Below are 21055 nucleotides of genomic sequence, written 5' to 3'. Positions count from 1 at the left end.
TCGTTGCAAAACCTTTTTGTAAAAGGTAACTTTCCATGTATCTCTCCGATAGTATTTTAAATTAGCTTGATCTTCACTTTTGTCCTTTTTGTTTATATTTAGAGATTTTGCTTCATTTTTACTCAAATTTTCCTCGCTACTTGAAAAGATACATACTTGGGTTTAGTTTATTGAAACAGAAAACTATTTTTATGAATTAGGCACTTCCTGGGTGAAGGTACTGCAACTCTGTGAAATGATGCACAACTAACTGTAACAGAGGACATGAAGTTCCAGTCTAGATTTTATTCAAATAATTGAAATTAAGACAAAGATACTTTGTTGAAATCTAATTTCTTTGCCTCCACAGATATTATAGTTCTGACAATGAGTTTTAAGTTTACCCTGTATTTCTCTGCAATAGCCATTCCTTTTTGGATAGTAATTGTTACTACAAAAAAAACCACAAAAAACAACAACAACCCTCTGTTACTTGTGTTAAAAAAACATTTTTATTACTTTTTAGCAGTTAACCGATTGTTTGAAAAGAGAAGAAAAAGCGTAGCGTACTTATAGCTGGGACTCCTCTCTGTTGCTTGGTTGGCTATTTTATTTAAGTGGCTCACTCCTGCAAACCTCCCCTGAAAGTGTGTGGAACTTTTGATTGGGCCTTTGTTGAATGAACACTTCATTTAAACTGTATGGTTCTGTCTTTAGCCAACCCCTTAACGCAATTATGTCAGTTGTAAGTTATTTTGCATCATTGAGCAGTTTTGGTATATCTCACCACTTATATGCAGTACAAACCATTCAGTAGACTTTTCCCCTGTTCTATTGATACGAATTTCTAATCAAAATTTTGTAAATTAGGGGGTCACCATTCGGGTGGGCTTTAGAGGAGACTTTGTGACTGAATTTCCTTGAAATGGGGAGTATCCCTGGTGTGTTTAGTTTAAAATGCTGTCTTATTTTTAAAATCTCTATTTCTTAATAAAAAGTTGCACTGCCTTAAGTCAAACGAATAATAGCTTTGACTTTCTACTGGCAACAAATAGGTGGTCAAGTGAGTGTCTCTATGGAAGGCGGCGGCCCTTCTGAACCCTGACCACAGTGCTCCTTTATTGCAGCAGGGTTCTTCTCAGCCCCCGAAGTTGAGGGAGCTCTGCACGGCCTAAAGCTGACTTCTGTAGAGAATATGAAGAGTACAGTCTGATTCAGTCCTCCCAGAAGTTTCATAAGGCTACCTCAGTTCATCTGTTGTGGGCAGCCATGGAAGTGTCAGAGACGAGACCCCACAAATTTTTTTAGCAGTCTCCTGTGTTACAGTCTGCTTCAGCGTGAAGAAAAACCTTTGCAGTTCAGTTACCAGTTGGGATTTTGATACTTTCTTTTTAATTGAAAATTTTAGAAGTGAGTATAAATCTTACCAATAGGTTTTTATGAAGTTCTGAATTGCATCAGTACAATGGATAGAAAACACAGTTGTTTATAAGGGCTTAATTTGTTGTGGTAGAAAAAATTATATGGCTGAATTCGCCTATCTTGGATGTTAGTACACCCGCGTTATAAGACGATGGTGGTTACACTTGTGAGATATCCTTTCTCCCACATATGTAAGGTGTGTCTACACTAGTAGTGTGCACAACCCGAGTTCTTTTCACCAGCAGTGCTCGTGGCTGATGCTGATGCGGCCACAAAGGTCATTGTGAGCCAAAGCACTGACAGATACTTACATTGAGTATCCTCTGGGCCACTTTTTAAAGCGCTTTACAAATGTCTCAGCCGAGGGTATTTTTAGAATTGTAAGTATTTTTCCTTTTTCACGTAGTTTCCTTTCAGACAGTTGTAGTCATTGGAAGCACATGTTTTGATGTCCGTTCGTTCATTTGACAAAAATATTTGAGGGGCTCTTGTGTGCCATGAGCTCTGCAAAATGATGTTACTTGGAGATTTCTAATTCAAGCCACAAGACGATTCTTTCTACCCAAGTTTTATAAATCACGGAGATTGACTTTTTCCAGCTGAAGATCTTGTATCTCTTAACTTCTAACACGTTGGCATGTGATGTTCTAGCCATCTCGTGTGACCAAGTACACACTTCGCATTAAAAGGCGGCACATAAACAGCTGTAAGAGATTGGCTTTCCTGTGTTTCCTTATGCAGTATGGTCAGCAGTGAAACCGAAAACGTGGCGAACTGCTTTCATAAAGCCTCTAACCTGAAGTCACTGATTTGCTGCTGCAGCCTGTGTCAGTCTTCAAAATCAGCAGGATTGTCCTTCCCTAATGTTACTGAAATGTCCTTTGGCAGAGTCTTGAATATATTAAAATAGAGTCGTCTGTAGATGCGTTTCTGTTGTACCCTACACACAAGTTCTTTGGGACAGACTGTGAAGAGAAAGGATGGGTATCCTGTGTTGTTAGCACACCTGCGTAGTCTGCAGCGTAAGCGCACGTGTGTGTTATGCCTGTGAAAGTAGATTTCCAGTGTGTTCTGGGAGCACCGTGGTAAATACATATTAAAGGTGTTGGTATTTGCATACCGAGGGTAGACTGACAGAAAGACACGACGCTCACGTGTATCTGCCTTTCAGTTTGACCATGGGTATTAGCAACCCTCTACAGAATGATCTCTGCTCTTCCTTGTGTCGTACTACCTGGGTTTTCAAACTAGCTTTTAAAATTTTTAATTGGCTGTAACATTTTAAATATAGCTGATAACATTATTTCTACATAACAAAAATCAACACTTACATATTTTAAGCGACATTTAGGTATTTTAAGTTAAGGTCCGCAGTGTCTTGTCAGATATACGTACTTTCTATGTTGAGAAAATGAAATATACGAAGATGGAAGCTTACATAGTAGTAAATTCAGTTGTTATTAAGATAAACTTCATAAGAACCTTCATAACTGGATTTCTTTATCACTGTGTTTAAAATAACATCTTGTTTGAAAATGTTTATATACTGCTTTTCAGGAATGTAATTTTTAGAAAGAAATGAGTTTTATTTATTTCCAATAGTAGGAGACATTATACAAAGAATATTATCAAAGATATACATTGAACATTTTCATGTTGTTAAGCATCGATACCAAAAGTAGTAATGTAGTTGAAATGTACAAAGAAAATGTTAGAACCCCCAAATTTTCAGCAAATTGAGATTTATAAACATGCAAATTATGTTATGCAATTGTATAAGGACATTAGATATGTCCTAAAGTATTAGCAACTAGAAATGAAAATCTCCAATCAATTGCCATTACTTATGCACATATGTGTATATACATTGAATTTAAACTGAATAAAAGCCCAGAACCAATAGACAGGTTCTGCATCAAAATAAATATTATACTAAAGGCATAAAGGGAGGATTTTTAGCAGCTGCTACACAGTAAACACTTGAAATTCCTTTTATATCCTTTTTTAATTTGGCTGGCAGGAGTATTTGAAATGTTAAATATTCCTGCTCAGTATTTTTTAAATAGCGATGGCTTGGTGGCCTTGGGAGAATATCAGTAAATGGCGGTTCAGATCATTGCGGCATCATTTAAGGATCTAAGTACAGGGGCTACGGCCATTTATCTCACTTGTTAATGTCTTGTGAACTGTTCCCGAAGAGAGCTATTTTATTCACCACAGGGATGCTACAGTACTTAAAAAAAAATCCTACTTGCGTTATCTCATTTGATCTTCATATCCAAGGTAAGCGTTTTCAGAAGTAGAAATTGAGACCCCTGTTAAATGACTAGTGCTGAGTCAGATAGCAGTTTAGTGGCAGAACTGCGATGGGAGCCTGGATCTTTGATTTCGCCCGCCCCCTCCCTTTGTTCCCCTGGTCACTGAATCCACTGGGACTCTGGGATATTTCACCATAGGTAGATAACATTTCATGCCTATACCAGTAACGTATAAGGTGTAGCAGACATGAGTAAGTTTTCCTCAATACTGAACAGAAAATAAGTGAGGATAATTGTAATAGAATAACAGGTAACATTTATCCAAGGGCTTATATTTATACTATCTTATTAAATCTCTCTACTGACCCCATTTTACAGTTAAGGAAATTGAGGCACACTGATAAATGAAGTCAGATGATGATAATTTGGATTTTAAAGAAAGAAATAATCTGCTTTTTTGAGTCTTAATAATCCCTGCCTGCTTTCATATTACAAAGGGATTCAGAGATTATGTTGAAATTAATATGAGAGGATATTGAATCAATAGAAGATGTACCTGTTAATTATTAAATAAAAACAGGTGGTAATAAAGTGGTCACCCAGGAGTACCTTATTTAAAAGCAGTAGTTCTCAGAGTGTGGTGCCCTAACCAGCAGTGTCCGCATCTTCAGAGAACTTACTGGGAATCTAAGTTTTGGAGCTCCTTTTCAGGCCTGCTGAGTCAGAAACTTTTCCAGAGAGGCCTCAGCAATCTTGTATTAACGTGTCCTGAGTGCAGTGAGACTGAAAGCCTCAAGTTAACATGACGTCTCTTGGCGGTGGTTTTCCAGTTTTTAAAATACTTTCATTCCCAAGAATATCCTCTGAAATAATCTCAAACGGTGAGCAAGCAGAAATTGTAATGCTCAAGACCTTTCTAAAAGCAATTCAAAATAGTACGGCAATATTGTGAATTGCAAACTAGGGAACACATTTCTAATGGGTTTTCCATTCTGCATGGTTATAAATGATTCTTTGAGTGTATTTAGGGGGTCTGTTGAGGATGTGTGGGAGAGGGACTCTAGTTCCTCAGTTGAGCAAAAAAAAAAAAAAAAGATAAATGACTTTTGTCTCCTGCTGACTTTAAAGAACTGGAAGTGTGGTTCCGTTAAGTTTTCGTGCCAGTATTATAATGTCCGCAGAGAATCTTTCTGAGCCAACAGTTTTTTCTCCCCGTGTTACAGATGAGGAACGGAACAGACAGGGAGTGTTAAGAGGCTTGCCTAATGTCTTACCGGGCTGCAGTGGAGCAGCAGGGAAAGGGGAAAAATAATGAGACCTCTGAAGACAACACAAAGCCTCCCTCCACCTCCAGCCCCCTGCCCCGCTCTTTTGTCCCTAGCAGAGCCTGACGCTGCAGGACGGTGACGCACTCACAGGGTGAGGCACGCTACGCTCATGGCCCTCCTCTTCCCACGTGTCCCGCACCATCTCCTCACACAGCGGTCACCGCAGCTCTTGCAATTTCTGTTTCACGGTTTTTATTTCGCTCTGTGTTCGAATATTATTACTCATCGCACAATTATTGGTTTCCATTGTGTGCTTTTTCTCAGGAACTGTGCATCTCTGTGTGACTTTTCTTTCATTGAGGTCAGATTTTTCTCCCTCAGAGATTGATGATGTTGATATGTAAACAGGAGATCATGGGGGAGAGGGTGATGCATCCTACTTTACAATATAGCTTGCATTTCAGTGATGCATTTCTTGTGATTACTGATTAATGCCTATGTGCCCTTTTTACATCTCTGTCAGGGAGTGAGTGTTTTAGTACTGATGATCAGATAAATTCTTCTCCCCCACCCCCCCAGCAGTTCTCTGATACTCGGGCCAGATTTTTGACAAATGGGCGGAGGAGGGCACAGAGGACTGGGAGAGTGGTCAGGAAACAGTCCTCCAGAGGACAGGGCTGGAGAGGGAAGGGCTAGAAGCAGGTGTTTGGGGCCAGGGGGTTAGCTTACATGGGAATAGGGAAAGAGGCATGGTGCCGTCTTGTTGCAGAATTCAGATCAGCCAAATATGGCGGAACTGTGGTGTGAAGAGTGGGAAGAGCCGAGCCCCGCACAGTAAACCAGACCCCAAAGAGAGGTGTGAGGCCCTTGACTTTCTCCTGAAGATTTGGGTGCCTATCGAAAGAACTTAATAGAATAGCAGCCTAGGGTTTACTATCTTGTACTTCCCAAGCTCATAAATTGTGTTAGATTTGAACTGACTTTTTTGAAGAGGGTTAAAAGTGAAAGGGTAAAAATGTTGAGTGAAATGCATTATCTCTCTACTTTTTATTGAGTTGATATTTATCATTACTGTGTGGGGCATGATGCCAGCCACTGGAGTATAGTGGTAGCTGGCTTATGTGCCCGCTGTTCTTACAAGAGGATATGCTGGCTATTTTATTGTCTTCCTACATAAGTCCCTTTGTTGGGTATGCTTCAGAAGGATTCAGGACACTCAGAACCCCAAGATTTTGAAGTTTCCCACCACATAGGGATCATTCAGCATATATATCATACTACAGTTAGAGCTGGAATCTCATTTAGAGCAGAAGATGCAGGGTACTTACCATATGCGAAACAGTGTTCTGTGTCTGCCTGTGAAGTGAGGTACAGCCTGTGATGCTTCAGTTTTAGAAAAAGGTAGCGGATGCAGACATGTGGTGTTTTTAAACGTGGCTATTAAAACACGTTGGCAACACTAAGCAGATAGCTGTATGGTTTTCATAGTTATTTTGAGTTGTAGCTCAGTTCTGAGAGAAACTCTGTTTAGGGATCTGTGGTGTAAAGAAAGAGGTGTGTCTTAGACCGGTTGTCACTCTACTTAGACGTCATGGCCAGTGCTGCGTCCGTGCAATTCCCAGTGGTGGCCTGCGCCTCACAGCGTTGTTCAGTGGGCTGGCTCCCAGCTCGGGCGTGTGCTTTGATTCTTGTGTGCCCTGAGGGTATTCTCTGAGGAATAGCACGTATGTGGGTACGCAGACACGGGGCTGTATTTCTTTACTCAGAGGACACTTATTGTAGTTCTTACTTTCATTCATTGGTACGAAGACACCAGAAGGCAAACTGTTGGTACTGGTTTTGAGGTCAGTGATTAAAGCTTCATAAAGAAGCTACGTGCCTGAGTCCTAGAGAGTAAGCCAAGGCTCTGTGATTTAGATTGGACTTTATTTTGTAATTCAGTGGAGACTATTTCTGTCAGGATTTGATTTTATAGAACATTTGTGTTCATATAACTTGCTATTTTTTGGTTAATTTACAGGCTTGGGTTATTATTTCCAGAATCTGTCTTGAAAACCTCAAAAATGTTTATGTTCTGCAAAAACAACTTAGAAATAGCAACTAGCATTTGTACAGGAATTTTAAAATTCAGCATGCTTTTTTTATGCAATTAGTGTTCACATAGGATTATCTCATAATACTAATAATTAAAATATTTTATTGCCATTTTCTACATTTGTATAGTTGGATTAAGTTTTTAAAAATTGTTACTTTGAAGTATAGAAAACCTATCAGTCTTGTTCTGTTGGATGGTAGAAAATAGCGGTTTAGGTGGGTATATAGTTTGTGAAAGGTATTATTAATCCTCAAATCCTATTATTTGATATTCACTTAATTGTAATTCAAAGTAAGCTTCTATAATTAGCATTTCTCGGCTGTATTAACCAGTTGTTTATTGAATGTTTATAATAACCAGCTACTAAGCTCAGTGTTTAATAGGAAGAGAGACTAGTATTAAAGTTCTAAACCTCATGGGTTTTGAGGGTCAGTTAAAAATAATGTGTGTGAAAGCGTTTTGAGACTAGCCTGGGTTAGGTTGTTCTGGTTGCAAGCAGCGCAAGACCTGACCAAACCCGGCCTTCGGAGTAGGGGTATTTGTAATAGCGCACAACCAACCCCAGCAGAGTGGCAGAGATGAGCCTCTGTTGAACTGGGCTGCAGTTTCTGCCTTCCCTCCGGCATCCGCTTTGTCCTGCCGCCGTGTCTTTGTGCTGACAGTGGCTGCTCCAGCCTCACATCTGCGCACAGAAGCCTCTCAAGCAGCACTGTTCATTCAGTAGCATTCCGTGGTGACGGAAGTGTTCCGCGTCTGTGCTGTCCAGGACAGTAGCCATTAGCCATGTGCAGCTGCTGAGCAATTGAAATGTGAGGAACTGAATTTTTAATTTTAATTATGGTTAAGTAACTGCATGTGGCTAGTGGATGCCACTTTGTTAAACACTGTTACAAAGCATGAGAGATCAGTTGTGTCCCAGAATTCCCACCAAGCGTCCTAACGTTAATTTGATCGTACTGGTTTCCATCACATGCCTTCACCCCTCACCCCACTCCCAATACACTGATCAGGGTGGTGGACAGAGGAGGGAAATGACCAATTGTTTTGCTCTAGCCAGATGTCCCACCCCTAGGACATACTGTAAGGCTACAGTAACACAGAAAGTTCGCTATTTGCATACGGATGGATATGTAGCTCAATGGAACAGAATGCAGAACTCAGAAATACTAGAATCACATAAGTATGGTTCATTGATATTTGGCAAAAAGTGCCAAGGGAAACTAATGAGAAAAGGAAGTCTTTTCAATAAATGGTCCTAGAAAAACTGGGTATATTTATAGGGCAAAAAAAAAAAAACGCTTCAGCATTTACTTCACAACACACGTCGTACAAAAGATTTCTGTGAAATAGAGCTGGTGTAGGGGAGAATAAAGGTAAGGAAGAGACAGATGGGAGTAGCTGATAGGCAGTGCCTTGCATACCAGGCTGGGGCCTTTGACAGTTGTCCTGTGGGCACTGGGCTGCCATTAGAGGTGTTTAAAGGTAGTCAGGTAAGGGGTTCAAGAACACTAATGGTAGCAGGAGATAATCTGCGTCTTAAGGCAAGTTTATAGCTCTTAAAAATAGACTGAGTTATCCCTTCTCTTAACTGCGATAGGTTTAGTAATGTTGAGGCTTGTGTGAAAAGAACACCATTCCCTGGGGAAGGGAGATGAGAGCGAGGCTGTAGGCTGTGTCCCGAAGAAGGAAGTGCAGGCGCTTCTGCTGGAACGCAGTTTGTGCGCTCCTGAGAAACCTCTCTCTCTGTGAAGCTGGTACAACTTTGTGTCCCAAGCAAAACCCACCTCCCTGAAAATTACCAACCTAAATGGGAAGGGCAGGGTCATAAAACTTTTTAGAAGGTAACATAGGAGAATATCCTCATGTTGAGGCAGGGAAAGCTTTCTTACACAAAACATAAAAAATTACTGCCATAAGGGAAAACTGTAAAGAGGGAAAAATCAGACATTTGACTTTATTAAAATTAAGAACCCATTTTCATCTAGAGACAAGTATTTTAAAAAGTCACAGAATGGGAAAAGATTTTTACAGTGCATAAAATTAGCAAAGGACTTATGTCGATTACAAATAAAAATGACTATAAAGCAATAAGAAAAAGAAACAACTCTACTTTGCCAAGTAGAAAACTTGGCAAAGCATTTGACAGGCAATTCACAAAAGAGAAAATCGAAATGGCCAATGGATATGTCATGCGCTTCGTTCCCTTAGTAATCAGAGTAATACAAATTAAATCCTCATTGCGTGTAGAAACATTCATTGATACAGCCTAAAACACAGTTTGGCATTGTCTAGTATAACTGAAGACTAACATTTTTAATTTTTTAAAAGAGTTTATTTGTTTTAAAGAAAGGGGAAGGGAGGGAGAAGGAGAGGAGGAAAAACACCAATGTGTGAGAGATACATCCATCGGTTGCCTCTTGCACGCCCCCTACTGGGGACCTGGCCTGCAACCCAGGCATGTGCCCTGACTGCGAATTGAACCAGTGACCCTTTGATTTCCAGGCTGGCACTCAATCCACTGAGCCACACCAGCCAGGCCTAACATTTTATGAACTAACAATCCCACTCCTAAGAATATACCCTAGAGAAGTGTGTAAAGATACACAGTAGACTATCTGCAAAAACATACATAGCCCCATTTTTATAATAGCCAAAAAACTGAAGCGCTGCAGTGGTCTGTCTGCAGTAGATGGATGATGCCCCCCCGCCCATGTAATACAGTAGTCAGTGGAAATGAACAGTGTGACTGTATGGAGTCCTGTGGATGACCGTCATACAGGAAGGAGGCACAACAGAATGCCCAGTGCATATAAAGAGGCCAGACAAAATAATATAGTGTGTGTGTTTCACTCACGTGGTATCTAAAAGCAAGCAAAGTTAAATTACGTTTGTGGGGATCCGTGTGCCTGTGGCAGACCTGTCAGGAAAAGGTAGAAAGTGGTCACCGCAGAGTTAGGATGGTATCGCCGGTGCAGGGTTGCGTGGTTGTGGCACATACGGAGGGGGCTGATTCTGGGCGGTTTTTTGACTTGATTACAATCACTGCTGTTCACTTCATAATTACTGAATTTCATATAAATTTTGATGTACTTTTCCTTATGTATGTTTCACAATTAAAAAAATTAAATGTTTTTATGTGTTTTCAACATGTCTAGGAAGAAAGATATTAAGAAATATCTTTCAAAATTGGAAACAATGATTAAAAATGGGGGGAAAAAGATTTTTTTTTCATTAAAAAAATCCTAATAGTCTAAGTTCCTTGGAACTGAAGACGTTACTCCTATATTTTACAAGTGCTCATTTATACCTTGTGCTAGATCTGAGCAACTATCCCTGCAGCCAGCACTTATGGGGCGTTGACTGCTCAGCTGCCTCACAGAGATGCGATCCACAGTGGGTGGTGATCTTGCGGACTGATTTAATTGATGAGCTCCCTGTGCGTTTAAAAACCGTGCGCATGGGCCTTTTCAGTACTTCCCGTTCCATAGCTTTACTTCTGAGTGCTGCGATTCTGTTAGCTCGGAATGGCATCTGCAATTATCATTATGGAATTGAGCACATATTAAAGAACATTGCAGTTCTTTGTAGGCAGTAGGTTAAAAACAGTCTTGTCAGGCATGGCCTCAATTAACACTCAGGCAGTAGACTCCCAAATCCAGAATTTAGTAGTACACCTCAAGAGTGAGGAAATTGACAGTCTCTTGGGATTTTAATCAGTCCTTATGTCAGATACTATATCTTCATTATTTAAATATTTAAACACATTTCTAATGAAAAATATCCTGAATACTAGATTTCTTTACTCTGTACACAAACACCAAAGATTATATATATGTCTATGTGTATATATGTATGTGTGTATACATATATACACGTGTGTGTATATAAGCCTTTAATGTAGAATAAGTATCTAAAATGTTAAATGTATTTTTTTGCTGATCTGTTCATACATTAGATATCGTATCTTATTTCATGCTGATTAGAGAATATAAGCCAAAAGAAATCTATTTAAAGTTAACTGCCTCTAATTTATAATTCATTTTGAAATATGTTTCTTAAGTGTATTGTGTAAAAGAAAACCTGGATGTATTTATAAAGTGTAAACATCATTGTTCTGCCTCCTCAAGTTTCTTTTCCCTGTCGCCTTCCCACTCCCTTATTCTTTCTGTATCCACTTTCACCCACAGATTTACTATGTAAACTAGAATATACCAGGCAAATGCACAGGGCCTGCCAAGCAGCATTATATACCCAGAATTCTATACATGTTTTCTTCTTGACTTGAAAGATAAGGGTGCTAATACTTTGTAAGTAAAACAATAGAACACATGACTTTAAAGGTCTTTGTTGGTGTATGTACCATATGAATCAATTTCCTCTGGCCCCAAGCAGTAAATAATCCACAGTCACCTTACTCCCAGCTTTGGGACCCTTTCCGGACTCTGGGTTGTGGAGGTACCAGCCAGACTTGTTGTGGGACTTACCTAAAGGGTTATGACAGTTCTGTTCACAATGTTTCTTTGATTGTAAGGCATTAAAGTCTATTTTAAGAAGCTCAAGCTAAAGGGGAATTTCTTGGAAGAGTGTGGGCAGATGTTACCCAAGGCTGGAAGGAGTCCCTGGCTTCCCGAAGGCCCAGCACCAAGGCGTGTGGCTCAGGGTCTGCCCGCCGTGCGTCCACCCCCATGGCTGCTGGCTGGCAGGGTCACTCCCTGAGGCACAGCAGAGGGTTGTTATGTAAAAGCAGTTAACCAGTTTTGTGATCAGAACATAATTCCCAAATGCGGAAAGAGCCTCAATTGTGGTACTTGCACGTCTCAGTGGGAGGAAATTTGAGAACATTGTCATGAAGGACAGAGGCTGTATCAAGTCAGCCTGAGGTAAGGAATAGCTTAACTGCTCGTCACAGCAGATCCTTTAGCAATGTGTGTTTTTGGAATGGAATTATTTAAGGAACACAACTAGGATAAATCAACCTGAATGGTCTGTGCCCCTGAAGTTCCAAATTATTTGGCACAATTGATTTTTCGCCTTTAAGTTTGCAATGATGGCCCTGCAAACCGTCAACCCCATGTACAAGAATAGAGCCTTTTGAAGCCCCGTTTCCTTCAGAACAGAGCATTATCATCACAGATAGCCGTGGAGAGTACGCAGTGTAAGTACGCTGGATGATTTATTTTTTTCCCCCCACTTAAAAGCAGATTCCTCGTAGTGCTGGTGACTTCTGCAGCTGTTTTCTTCACTGAGCAAGTGTTTTTGTGGTTGCTCACTTGAAGCAGGTGAAAAAACCCGAAGCTAGCCTGTTTCTCGTATGCCTCGCCTGGCCTTGCTAATAGATTACAGCATTCCACTTGTGAGCACCAGTGGCCCGGGAGAAACTCGTACTATTATGCTATGTGGCAACGATAAAGAAGCCAGAAAAGGTCTTTTTATGGTAGTTGGGTCCTCAGAACAACTCTTCATGTGCCAGTGATAAGACACACGGTGGCTTTCCAACAGAGGTACATTAGCTCGTTATCGGCAGAGCTGATACAGGCTCTCAGCTCCCCTCGCAGTGCCGGGAACCCCTCTGAAGTGAAGGCTTGCAGGGCTGGGGGTGCAGCGCGCTGTTCTTCCTCCTGAGTGTAGGTTGGGTTAACCCTGCTGTTGTAGGATGAGAATTGTGTGTCATCGTGAGACACAGGCCCTGTTCTTTTTCTTAAGCAATTGAAAAAGTGTCCAAAGAGGTACATGCTCGGTGATCGCCATTACCACAAGTGCGAGGCTGAGTTTCCTGGTCTGAAATAGGTGGATGCGAGGGGGAACCTCTGGAGATCGCAGGCGCTAATAAATCCACAACGTCGTGACTGAGTCTGTGTGTAGGCACCTGCTATGTTTGTTCCGTTTCTGGGGCTCTGCAGGTTATGAGAGTTCACTGGGCACCAGTGTTCTAGTGCTAACATCTTCCCCGCAGATAGCGACTGGCAGAGCTTTGGCAGGCAGGGCTGGCTGCCGTGAGTGGGGGAGGACGCATGTCCTTATCCTTAGTTCTCCATACCAGGGCCTTCTATGGCTAAGTCTGCAGGGAAGTCCCCGTGTCACTTAGACCCTCAGAACTTGGGCCCGCGGGCTGATGTGCGGGAAACAGGTGTTGTGTTTGCTCTGGGCCCACGTTCAGTGCTTGTGTTGTGGTGGGCTGTCAGGCATTGTGGGGGCATTCCTAGCGCATGCCAAAGCAACTCGAGAGGCTAACATATCTATACCAATGATTTCTTAGGATTCTTTAAGCATGAAAAAAAATCACGTTTAGTCAAGCGAAATTTGAAAATAATTTCACTTCAGGGAAACTAAGAAAAAATTCTCAAATCGTAATGTATAGTGTGTTTACTTTCTACTTCTTTCAAGAAACAAAGGCAGCAAATAAGCATTTACAGTTATTGTGAGTCATGTTTTAAAGGATACCAAGATCTATTATTATGAATTGGTTAAAGATATATCTTAATTAAATCTAACTTCAATCATTATTTATTAGTGAACTTCTCTAGTGCTAGTCTATTGGTCAAATCACTTTTTCTAACTATATTAGCTCTGTAAGGTAGGCTTACCTGGGAAATTTTAGCTTCTTCAGATTTCTCTGTGCTTGGCTAGAAAATCAACAAATCTCAAAGCTATTTAAATTCTACTGTGAAGTAATTCTGCTTTGACATAAGACCCAGCTTTTTTTTAAATTATAGACATTCTAGAAGTAAATTAGTATTCTATAGCTTGTCAAGCTCTTGGTTTTAAATACTCGACAAGTTGTTTCATGATGATTTTAATTAAAAAAAAAATTGAAAGTTGGAAAACCAACTGTTCACTGTATTTTTGCAGTATTAGGAAGAAGAAGAAAAGAAGTCATTTTGGTCCAGGAGCTACATTCAATAAAATTCTCAAGAAAGTCGCTTCTGGTGAATTAAATAAATCCACAAAGGAGCTGTGTATAAAGAGATTGGGGAAGATACTTGCTAAATAACTTATTTCTTGTAAATTTAAAAAATATGTAAGGTTGCTAATATGGTCATTCTACGTAGGAAAGAGTCATTCCTGTCATATATTATTTGAGTTTTTATACTTCCAAATTGTATAGGAAAATGATAGTATTTCAGAACAAATGAAAGATGAAATTATCGGGATATTGGGCTGATTTTTTCCTGGGGGGTAGGGTGACTCTCAGGCAGAGTGGAATGTCAGTAGATGGAGTTGCTGAGATGTTCATTTTATAAAGGTACCATCATAACTTCTCAAAGCATCATTTTGGTACATTTCCGTTTCAGTTCTCACAGTCATTGGCCCCGGCAGAAGTGTTGACGAGGCTTTAATTACATTGGGTTGTAACTGTCAGAGCAGTGAGTAATTTATTAGTATTCTCTTAGAAGTATGGAAAGAACACATCTGAACAAATGAGTATTCCTTTGCTCTTAATGTACAATGGGAGCATCATCCAAGCTTCCCTTCCTGAAGCACTAGAGTACATTTGTGATCATTGACAACCATTCCAGTGGCCCTTTTTATAACTCCATTCAGTCTGTGCTCTCTTAGTACATTTTACAAAGAACCCCGTGGCAAGTGAGTATCATGTGTGTGAATTTTCCAATTGTATTTCAGACGTTAAGAAAGAAAGGCCTTAACGGGTGTGACAGCCCCGATGCTGACGATTACTTTGAGCACAGTCCGCTCTCGGAGGACAGACTCAGCAAACTAAATGAAGATAGTGATTTTATTTTCAAGCGAGGCCCTGTAAGTACTTTCGCTTTACCTCTCCTTTTTATGTGTTGATCCTTTCTGTTGACTTCATTATTTAGGCTCTCAACAAGAAGGAGCACAGAGGGTGCGACAGCCCAGACCCTGACACTTCCTATGTGCTAACTCCACACACAGAAGAGAAGTATAAAAAAATTAATGAGGAGTTTGATAATATGATGCGGAATCATAAAATCGCAGTGAGTACGAAAGTATGGTTTGTGCTTTTAACTCGTGCATGAAGAGATTGACCACACGTCTGTGTTTTCACAGTGGGCGCGGCAGCAATACGTAGAAGGGGGAAAAGCATCCTTTTTTTGGCTTTGTAGAAGTTTAGAATAAAATTGCTGAAACCTTATAAGATGCGTCCGGTCCCTTAAACATGGAAGTGAAGAGGGACATCCCAGTCCAGGCTCTGCTGCTTACCGCCGCCCGTACCTTTGGGCAGGCACTGTGGACATCCTGGACTCCAGTTTCCTTGTCTGCACAGTGAGGGAGTTGCCTCGCGTGATTTTTAAGGTTGCGTCCAGCTCTAAATTTCAGTGATTTTTAACTGTAGGGTGCGTATGACTTCCCTCTCCCTTCCATGACTTAAAAAAAAAATTGCATGTACTTTAAATAGCTCTTGAGACCATAAAGTATAAAATGGTTAGATGTATTACAAAATTTGGTGTTTCAAATGTCCTCACGCCACTCGGCAGCCATACCTCCAAACTCCTATGCTTTTTTTATCCTGTAGGTATGGAGGAAGAGAGCCTTGGTTCTGTTTTAATTTAAGGAAACAGGGTTCTTAAACTGGTTGCAAAACAGTCAGTTTAAAATTTTCCGCGCTCATACGTCTACCCATAACGGAACAGTATTTCTTTGAGCTCACGCTCCTTTGATAGCTCTTCAAAGCGTCCTCGCTGGAAGTTCCATTGGCAAGAGCTGCTTAAGGCAGCTGCTCTCGAGCTGGTGTTCGAAGGCTGTGCATGTATGCAGGCCTCACGGAGCAGACTGGTTCCGATGCTGGCATTTACACCAGTGTCAGCGCCGTGCCCTGAAGTAGGCACCGTGGGTGATTTCTTCAGGGTCGTCCTGCACTATACAAGCCACTTGTGAAAAATAGACTTAAGGAGCTATTTTTGTGCTAATACCATCATTGTTCTTAAAAAACAAACGAAACAACAACAAAAACAATAGCCAACAAAAAGTAAAATCCCTTCTAACCTCATATGGATGCTGGTGGACGCGCGGTTAATGTTAAGATGCAAAAGTATTGGTAAATAAGTGCTTTACCTTTGAAAGCTTTTTAATCTTATATCCTTTGTTTTATCTGTTAATGAATATTGATTTTCTACCTGAAGTAAACTGTTGAATAGAGTACATAAACTATCTTATATTCTTTCAACTTTGAATTAGCAGTGTTACCTCTGCAAATCATTTTGAAAAAGTAGGAAGAGGGAAGTTTTTCTCTTTTTAAATTATATAAAGGATTGTTATTTATCTTGGTTAATAAGTATATTATAAATGAATGAAAGAGGAAGCAGAAATATTTTAAAAAGGGGATAATGGAATATTTTAGAGGGAAGGAAGATAGCATTAATGATAATTGTAATTTAATCACACAATTTAAAGAGAGCTTGTCAGTAGTTAATTTTATTGTTTAATTATTTCTTTTTACTTTCATTACATTCAGTTGCATTGTGCTACCTATATAACTTTATTATTATTATCATTATTATATTTATTTAGTTTTGTTCATTGACAATGTCAGTCATTTAAATCATACCAGGCCTTATTTCTAATGTCCAAAATTTTATGTATTAAGTTTATAATATGTGTGTGCACTTCCCCTTTTTATTATAATTGGAATCTCCCAACAGGAATATGTTACTAAACTAGTTTTCATTAAAGTACTAATTTATGCTTTCTTGGTAACACGATATATTTTGTAATGTCTAAATTTGACAACAGTACTTTAATATCAGGTTCTGACATCTAATTTTCATCTCTGTGAATGTTTGAAATATGTAATATATACATTATTTTAGTATATACGTATTAGTACATAAAAAGTTGAAATGGCAAAGGTTCATGTTGGACATATTCATGTTTATATATAATTCTAAAGAAAACTTAAATCTGCAAGTTGATTTAGTGAGAACCTATCCCCATCCTCCACTTTTAATAGCTGGAGTTACCTTGCCAATTTGAAGTTCATGGGCTGCTGAACTTGGGTAGTAATGATGAAATGAGAACTAACAGCTTCCTCTTCCTTGTTCTTTCTTTCCAGCCCGGTTTGCCGCCTCAGAACTTCTCGATGTCTGTCACAGTCCCTGTGAGCAGCCCCAACGCTTTGTCCTACACCAACCCAGGGAGCTCCCTCGTGTCCCCGTCCTTGGCAGCCAGCTCCGCGTTGGCAGACTCAAGCATGCTCTCTCCACCTCAGGCCGCGTTGCACAGAAACGTGTCCCCCGGCGCCCCTCAAAGACCACCGAGCACCGGCAATGCAGGTGCGTGGGGATGTCTGTCCTGCCAGCTCTTGAACCAAAAGGGTGGAAAACCGAATTGCTAACATAAGCAATCCCTAACTCTGCTACTCTTAATGTTATTGTTTTAATAAGCAAGAGCCAGTCCTACACAATGGGCCCTCTCTGGGAGGGTATTTTGTGACCGTCTGCTGTGGCTCTCGCATTGTGTTGGGCCAGTGGAGCGGTATAGACAACCTGCCATCTCTAAGCTTTCCGTATCTGGGGAAAGACGCAGTTTGACCGGCAGGACCTTTAATTAGGGCATCGTGAGAAAAGATTTAAGGCTGAGTGTGGACCGCTCATATTGAAATACAGGACTAGACCTAACTGATTGGATTAGTGTCTCTTGCATCTGTCCCTGCCTGATTTGTTTATTAATTCAGCAGAGATTTGTGCCGCATTTACCGCATTAGTCCGTGTAGCGTCCTGCATTGAGTAGTACTCCATTCGCACGGCTCTTCCGTATCAGTCCGTACTCCCTGGTATCGATACACAGGGCGGCAGAGCCCGGATGCAGGGGTGGGCAAAAGGAGGAGGTTCACAGTTGAGTGCGTGAAACACAGAGTTGATTCTTGTGTTACTATCTATTAATTATTATATTCCTCACTTTATCTGTCTTACTGTGATTGTTTCATGTCCTTACTTACCACTTACCCTTCAGGTGATGGTGGCTGATGATTTAACCTGCTTCTGTTACTCATTATTGCAAGTTCAGACTGGGCTGGCTTTACTTTTTGTGTTCTGGGGAATGGAGTGAGGGTCACCTCCACTGATTTCGTTCTCAGTCATCCAGATGAGGAGAGCCAGTTCGTACTCACTCTGCCCTCTCCCCCTCTCTCTGTGCGGTTGTCAGGTGGGATGCTGAGTGCTGCAGACCTCACAGTGCCAAATGGAGCTGGAAGCAGCCCAGTTGGTGAGTGAACTCCTGCTGTTTCACTTGGGGGGCGTCTATCCTGTCCTAGGTGAAGGGAATACTGTCGCTCACACACAGCCTTCTCCCAGACCAGGAGGAAAAGTGGGGGGGGATGTGTGACTGAAGTAGACATTTCCCTTTGCAGGCTTAATTTCCTTCTGTGGGGTACTTTTACTGATACTTACTTTTTTTTTTTTTTTTTTTTTTTTTGCATAACTCCCCTGTTTTACCCCTTACGCCGTAGCCTTAAATTCAGTTACTCATTTATTCAATAAATGTTATTGAGTGCTTCCTTCATAGCAGACATGGTTCTTTTCTAAAGACTGAATTGCCCTAGTACCATTTTGACATCAAAACTATGAAGGAGAAGCTTTCTGTATCACCTGTTCTCACCAAAATTAGACTAACAGACTCCTGCTACACCTTACAATAGCGCAGAATGCTTTCAGAGAGATCACAGCGCGAATGGTGGGCTTGCTTCTAGAGACGCAGAGAGCACTGAGAAGTCAGCCTCTGAATGGTCTGTCTCAGTGGCTGTGGGCAGGACATTCACCTTTTGTCACGCCTGCAGCGATGCTCGTTCTCTCACCTTGGGACCCTTCCCGAGATGACCGGCAGGTTAAGCCCCAGTCATAAAGGTGTCTGCGCCACCCTGAGGTGCTGGTAAGGACAGATTGTAATCTTACGGCGGCTAACACGTGGCACATGTGTCAAAGAGTTGTAATAGTGAGTGTATCGCTTTGGATTATCATCGTATTGATCATCCAGGTCTCTTCTCTGACTATCATCATAGTTATCTGAGGGTAAAGGCAGGTACCCCCCCTCTCTGCTTTTAACCACTATCGTGTGTCCCCGGAGACAGCTGAGGACAGATCTGCTGTAGTGAAAATCCCTGATGGCATACATCCCATTCGTTCCACAAAAGTGTAACAGGCCTCTGCCTAAGGAAAACTGTGGAAATGATTGATTGACTTAATTCAAAATGATGAGAAAGAAATAAATAGGCATTATTAGTAAGACAAATTACAAAACATATAGTGACCTATATGCAGGAATCAGTGCATAATTACCATATTTCCCCATGTGTAATGCACTCCTGTATATAATGCGCGCCCATGTTTCTGGCCCAAACTTTCAGGAAAAGAAAATCTTTTGTTTTAATTTTTAATTTAATTTTTTAAAAGATTTTATTTATTTATTTTTAGAGAGAAGGGAAGGGAGGGGGAAAGAGAGAGGGAGAGAAACATCAATATGTGGTTGCCTCTCATGCATGCCTTACTGGGGGCCTGGCCCGCAACCCAGGCATGTGCCCTGACTGGGAATTGAACCGGCGAGCCTTTGGTTCGCAGGCCTGCACTCAATCCACTGAGCCACACCAGCCAGGGTCATTTTAATGTTTCAATTCAATTATTTATTTATTTATACTTAGATAATTGTTTTTTTGCATTATAAAGGAATTTTAGCATTTATTTTTAAACATGTTATGGTAAAAGAAATTTATGTAACAAATAATTTTACAAAACACAAGAACAGACACAAGGTATTTTAGGTGCTACCCATGTATAAAGCGCATCCTTATTTTTCCCCTCAAAAATTTGGGCAAAAACGTTCTCATTATACATGGCAAAATATGGTATATCTGCCACTGCGTTGATTGCTATTTTAATGGAATTAAACAGATACGATCTAGTTGTAGGATTTTAAAACAAGTAATTAATATGTAAAAGTTCATAAAGGCCTTACCAGTTATACGTTAGGGAGGTTACACCTGGATGTGTATTTCCAAATATTTGGTGTCTTTTCACCTCTGAGTTTGTTTGCATTTTTCATATATGCTTTTATTCCCCCAACACTATCCATCTTGCTCTCTCTTCTACTTCCCAGCCTGCGTAAGGCTGCAGTCAATCATTCCTGTTTTATTTAATGTTAATTTTAACTAGGTCTTGGTTTTATTTCCAAAATTATTTTTACTTCGTGGAATGAAACTTTTGGAAGATGTCCTCCCGTGCCTTTATCTCTCCCTCATCCGGCTGGTGCCATAACCGTAGTTTTTCTCCTGGGGACAAGTATGTCGGCTCTTTTCGTTTTTCCCTTTCCACTAAATTTAGACTGTGTCTCTGTGCCTCCGTTTTCTGTGTTCCCTTCGGTGATTTCAGAGTCAGATTTTGTCACCATCCTTATTTGACATGCTACATGTAATTGTTTCTTTCTTTCTTTTCTTTTTTCTTTTTTCTTTTTTTTTTTTTGGTAAGCCTCTTTCCGCCTTTGTAGACCCTCGGGGGTAGAGGGCTGCCTGAATCATACATCTCAGGTTAGGTGCGTCGTCTTGGGTTTACATGGAGCGTCTCAGCGTGCTACTACTCACTTACCCCTTGTCTGCCTCTGTCCCACCACCGTTCCCTTCCTCCCCATCATAGGCAACTATTTTAATATGGTTAGCGTTAATAATCATAATTAGTGAACATAAATTTTTATTACAATTTAAAATTTAGTATTAAAATATTTTGTCCTTAGTGATTTATTGAAAAGCATTTTCATACACAGAGGTAAATCCTGTTTCTCAGTATACATCTTATAACACATCGAGATTGGACGTCTTGATTCTTCATCGATTAGTTCTGTTACAGACTTATTTTACCCGCACTAGGTCTAATTCTCCTTTTTCTACTCATCTGAATTATACCCTAAATTACATGTGTTATAACTGCTTTTTAACACGTGCTTCCTCAGAATTTATATTCAACCAAGTAGACATCTTGTATCACTTAATTCAGATACCAACTGGAAGTGATGATTTCTCTGCAATACTTAGAGCATATGTGGATTTAAAGGCTATAAATACGGACCCC

The 21055-nt window shown here is 40.4% G+C and overlaps 1 protein-coding gene across 6 annotated transcripts in view; it reads left to right on the top strand.

Moving 5' to 3' along the window:
• MEF2A (myocyte enhancer factor 2A) overlaps positions 1-21055 on the top strand; it is a 102899-nt gene that overhangs the window by 60967 nt on the left and 20877 nt on the right. For 3 of the 6 annotated variants that reach the window (XM_045196631.3, XM_045196630.3, XM_024561611.4), the window contains 3 exons: positions 14843-14980; positions 17056-17275; positions 18147-18206. In XM_045196631.3, the coding sequence (XP_045052566.1) occupies positions 14843-14980; positions 17056-17275; positions 18147-18206 (418 nt within the window). Of the gene's footprint in view, positions 1-14645; positions 14778-14842; positions 14981-17055; positions 17276-18146; positions 18207-21055 lie in introns of all 6 variants that reach the window. The other 3 variants (XM_045196632.3, XM_024561612.4, XM_045196633.3) reach the window with 2 other exon arrangements.

Source organism: Desmodus rotundus, chromosome 10 (assembly GCF_022682495.2).
Source record: "Desmodus rotundus isolate HL8 chromosome 10, HLdesRot8A.1, whole genome shotgun sequence".
NCBI lineage: Eukaryota > Metazoa > Chordata > Mammalia > Chiroptera > Phyllostomidae > Desmodus > Desmodus rotundus.
Note: the sequence above shows the minus strand (reverse complement) of the source record. Positions and strands in the feature narration are given on the sequence as shown.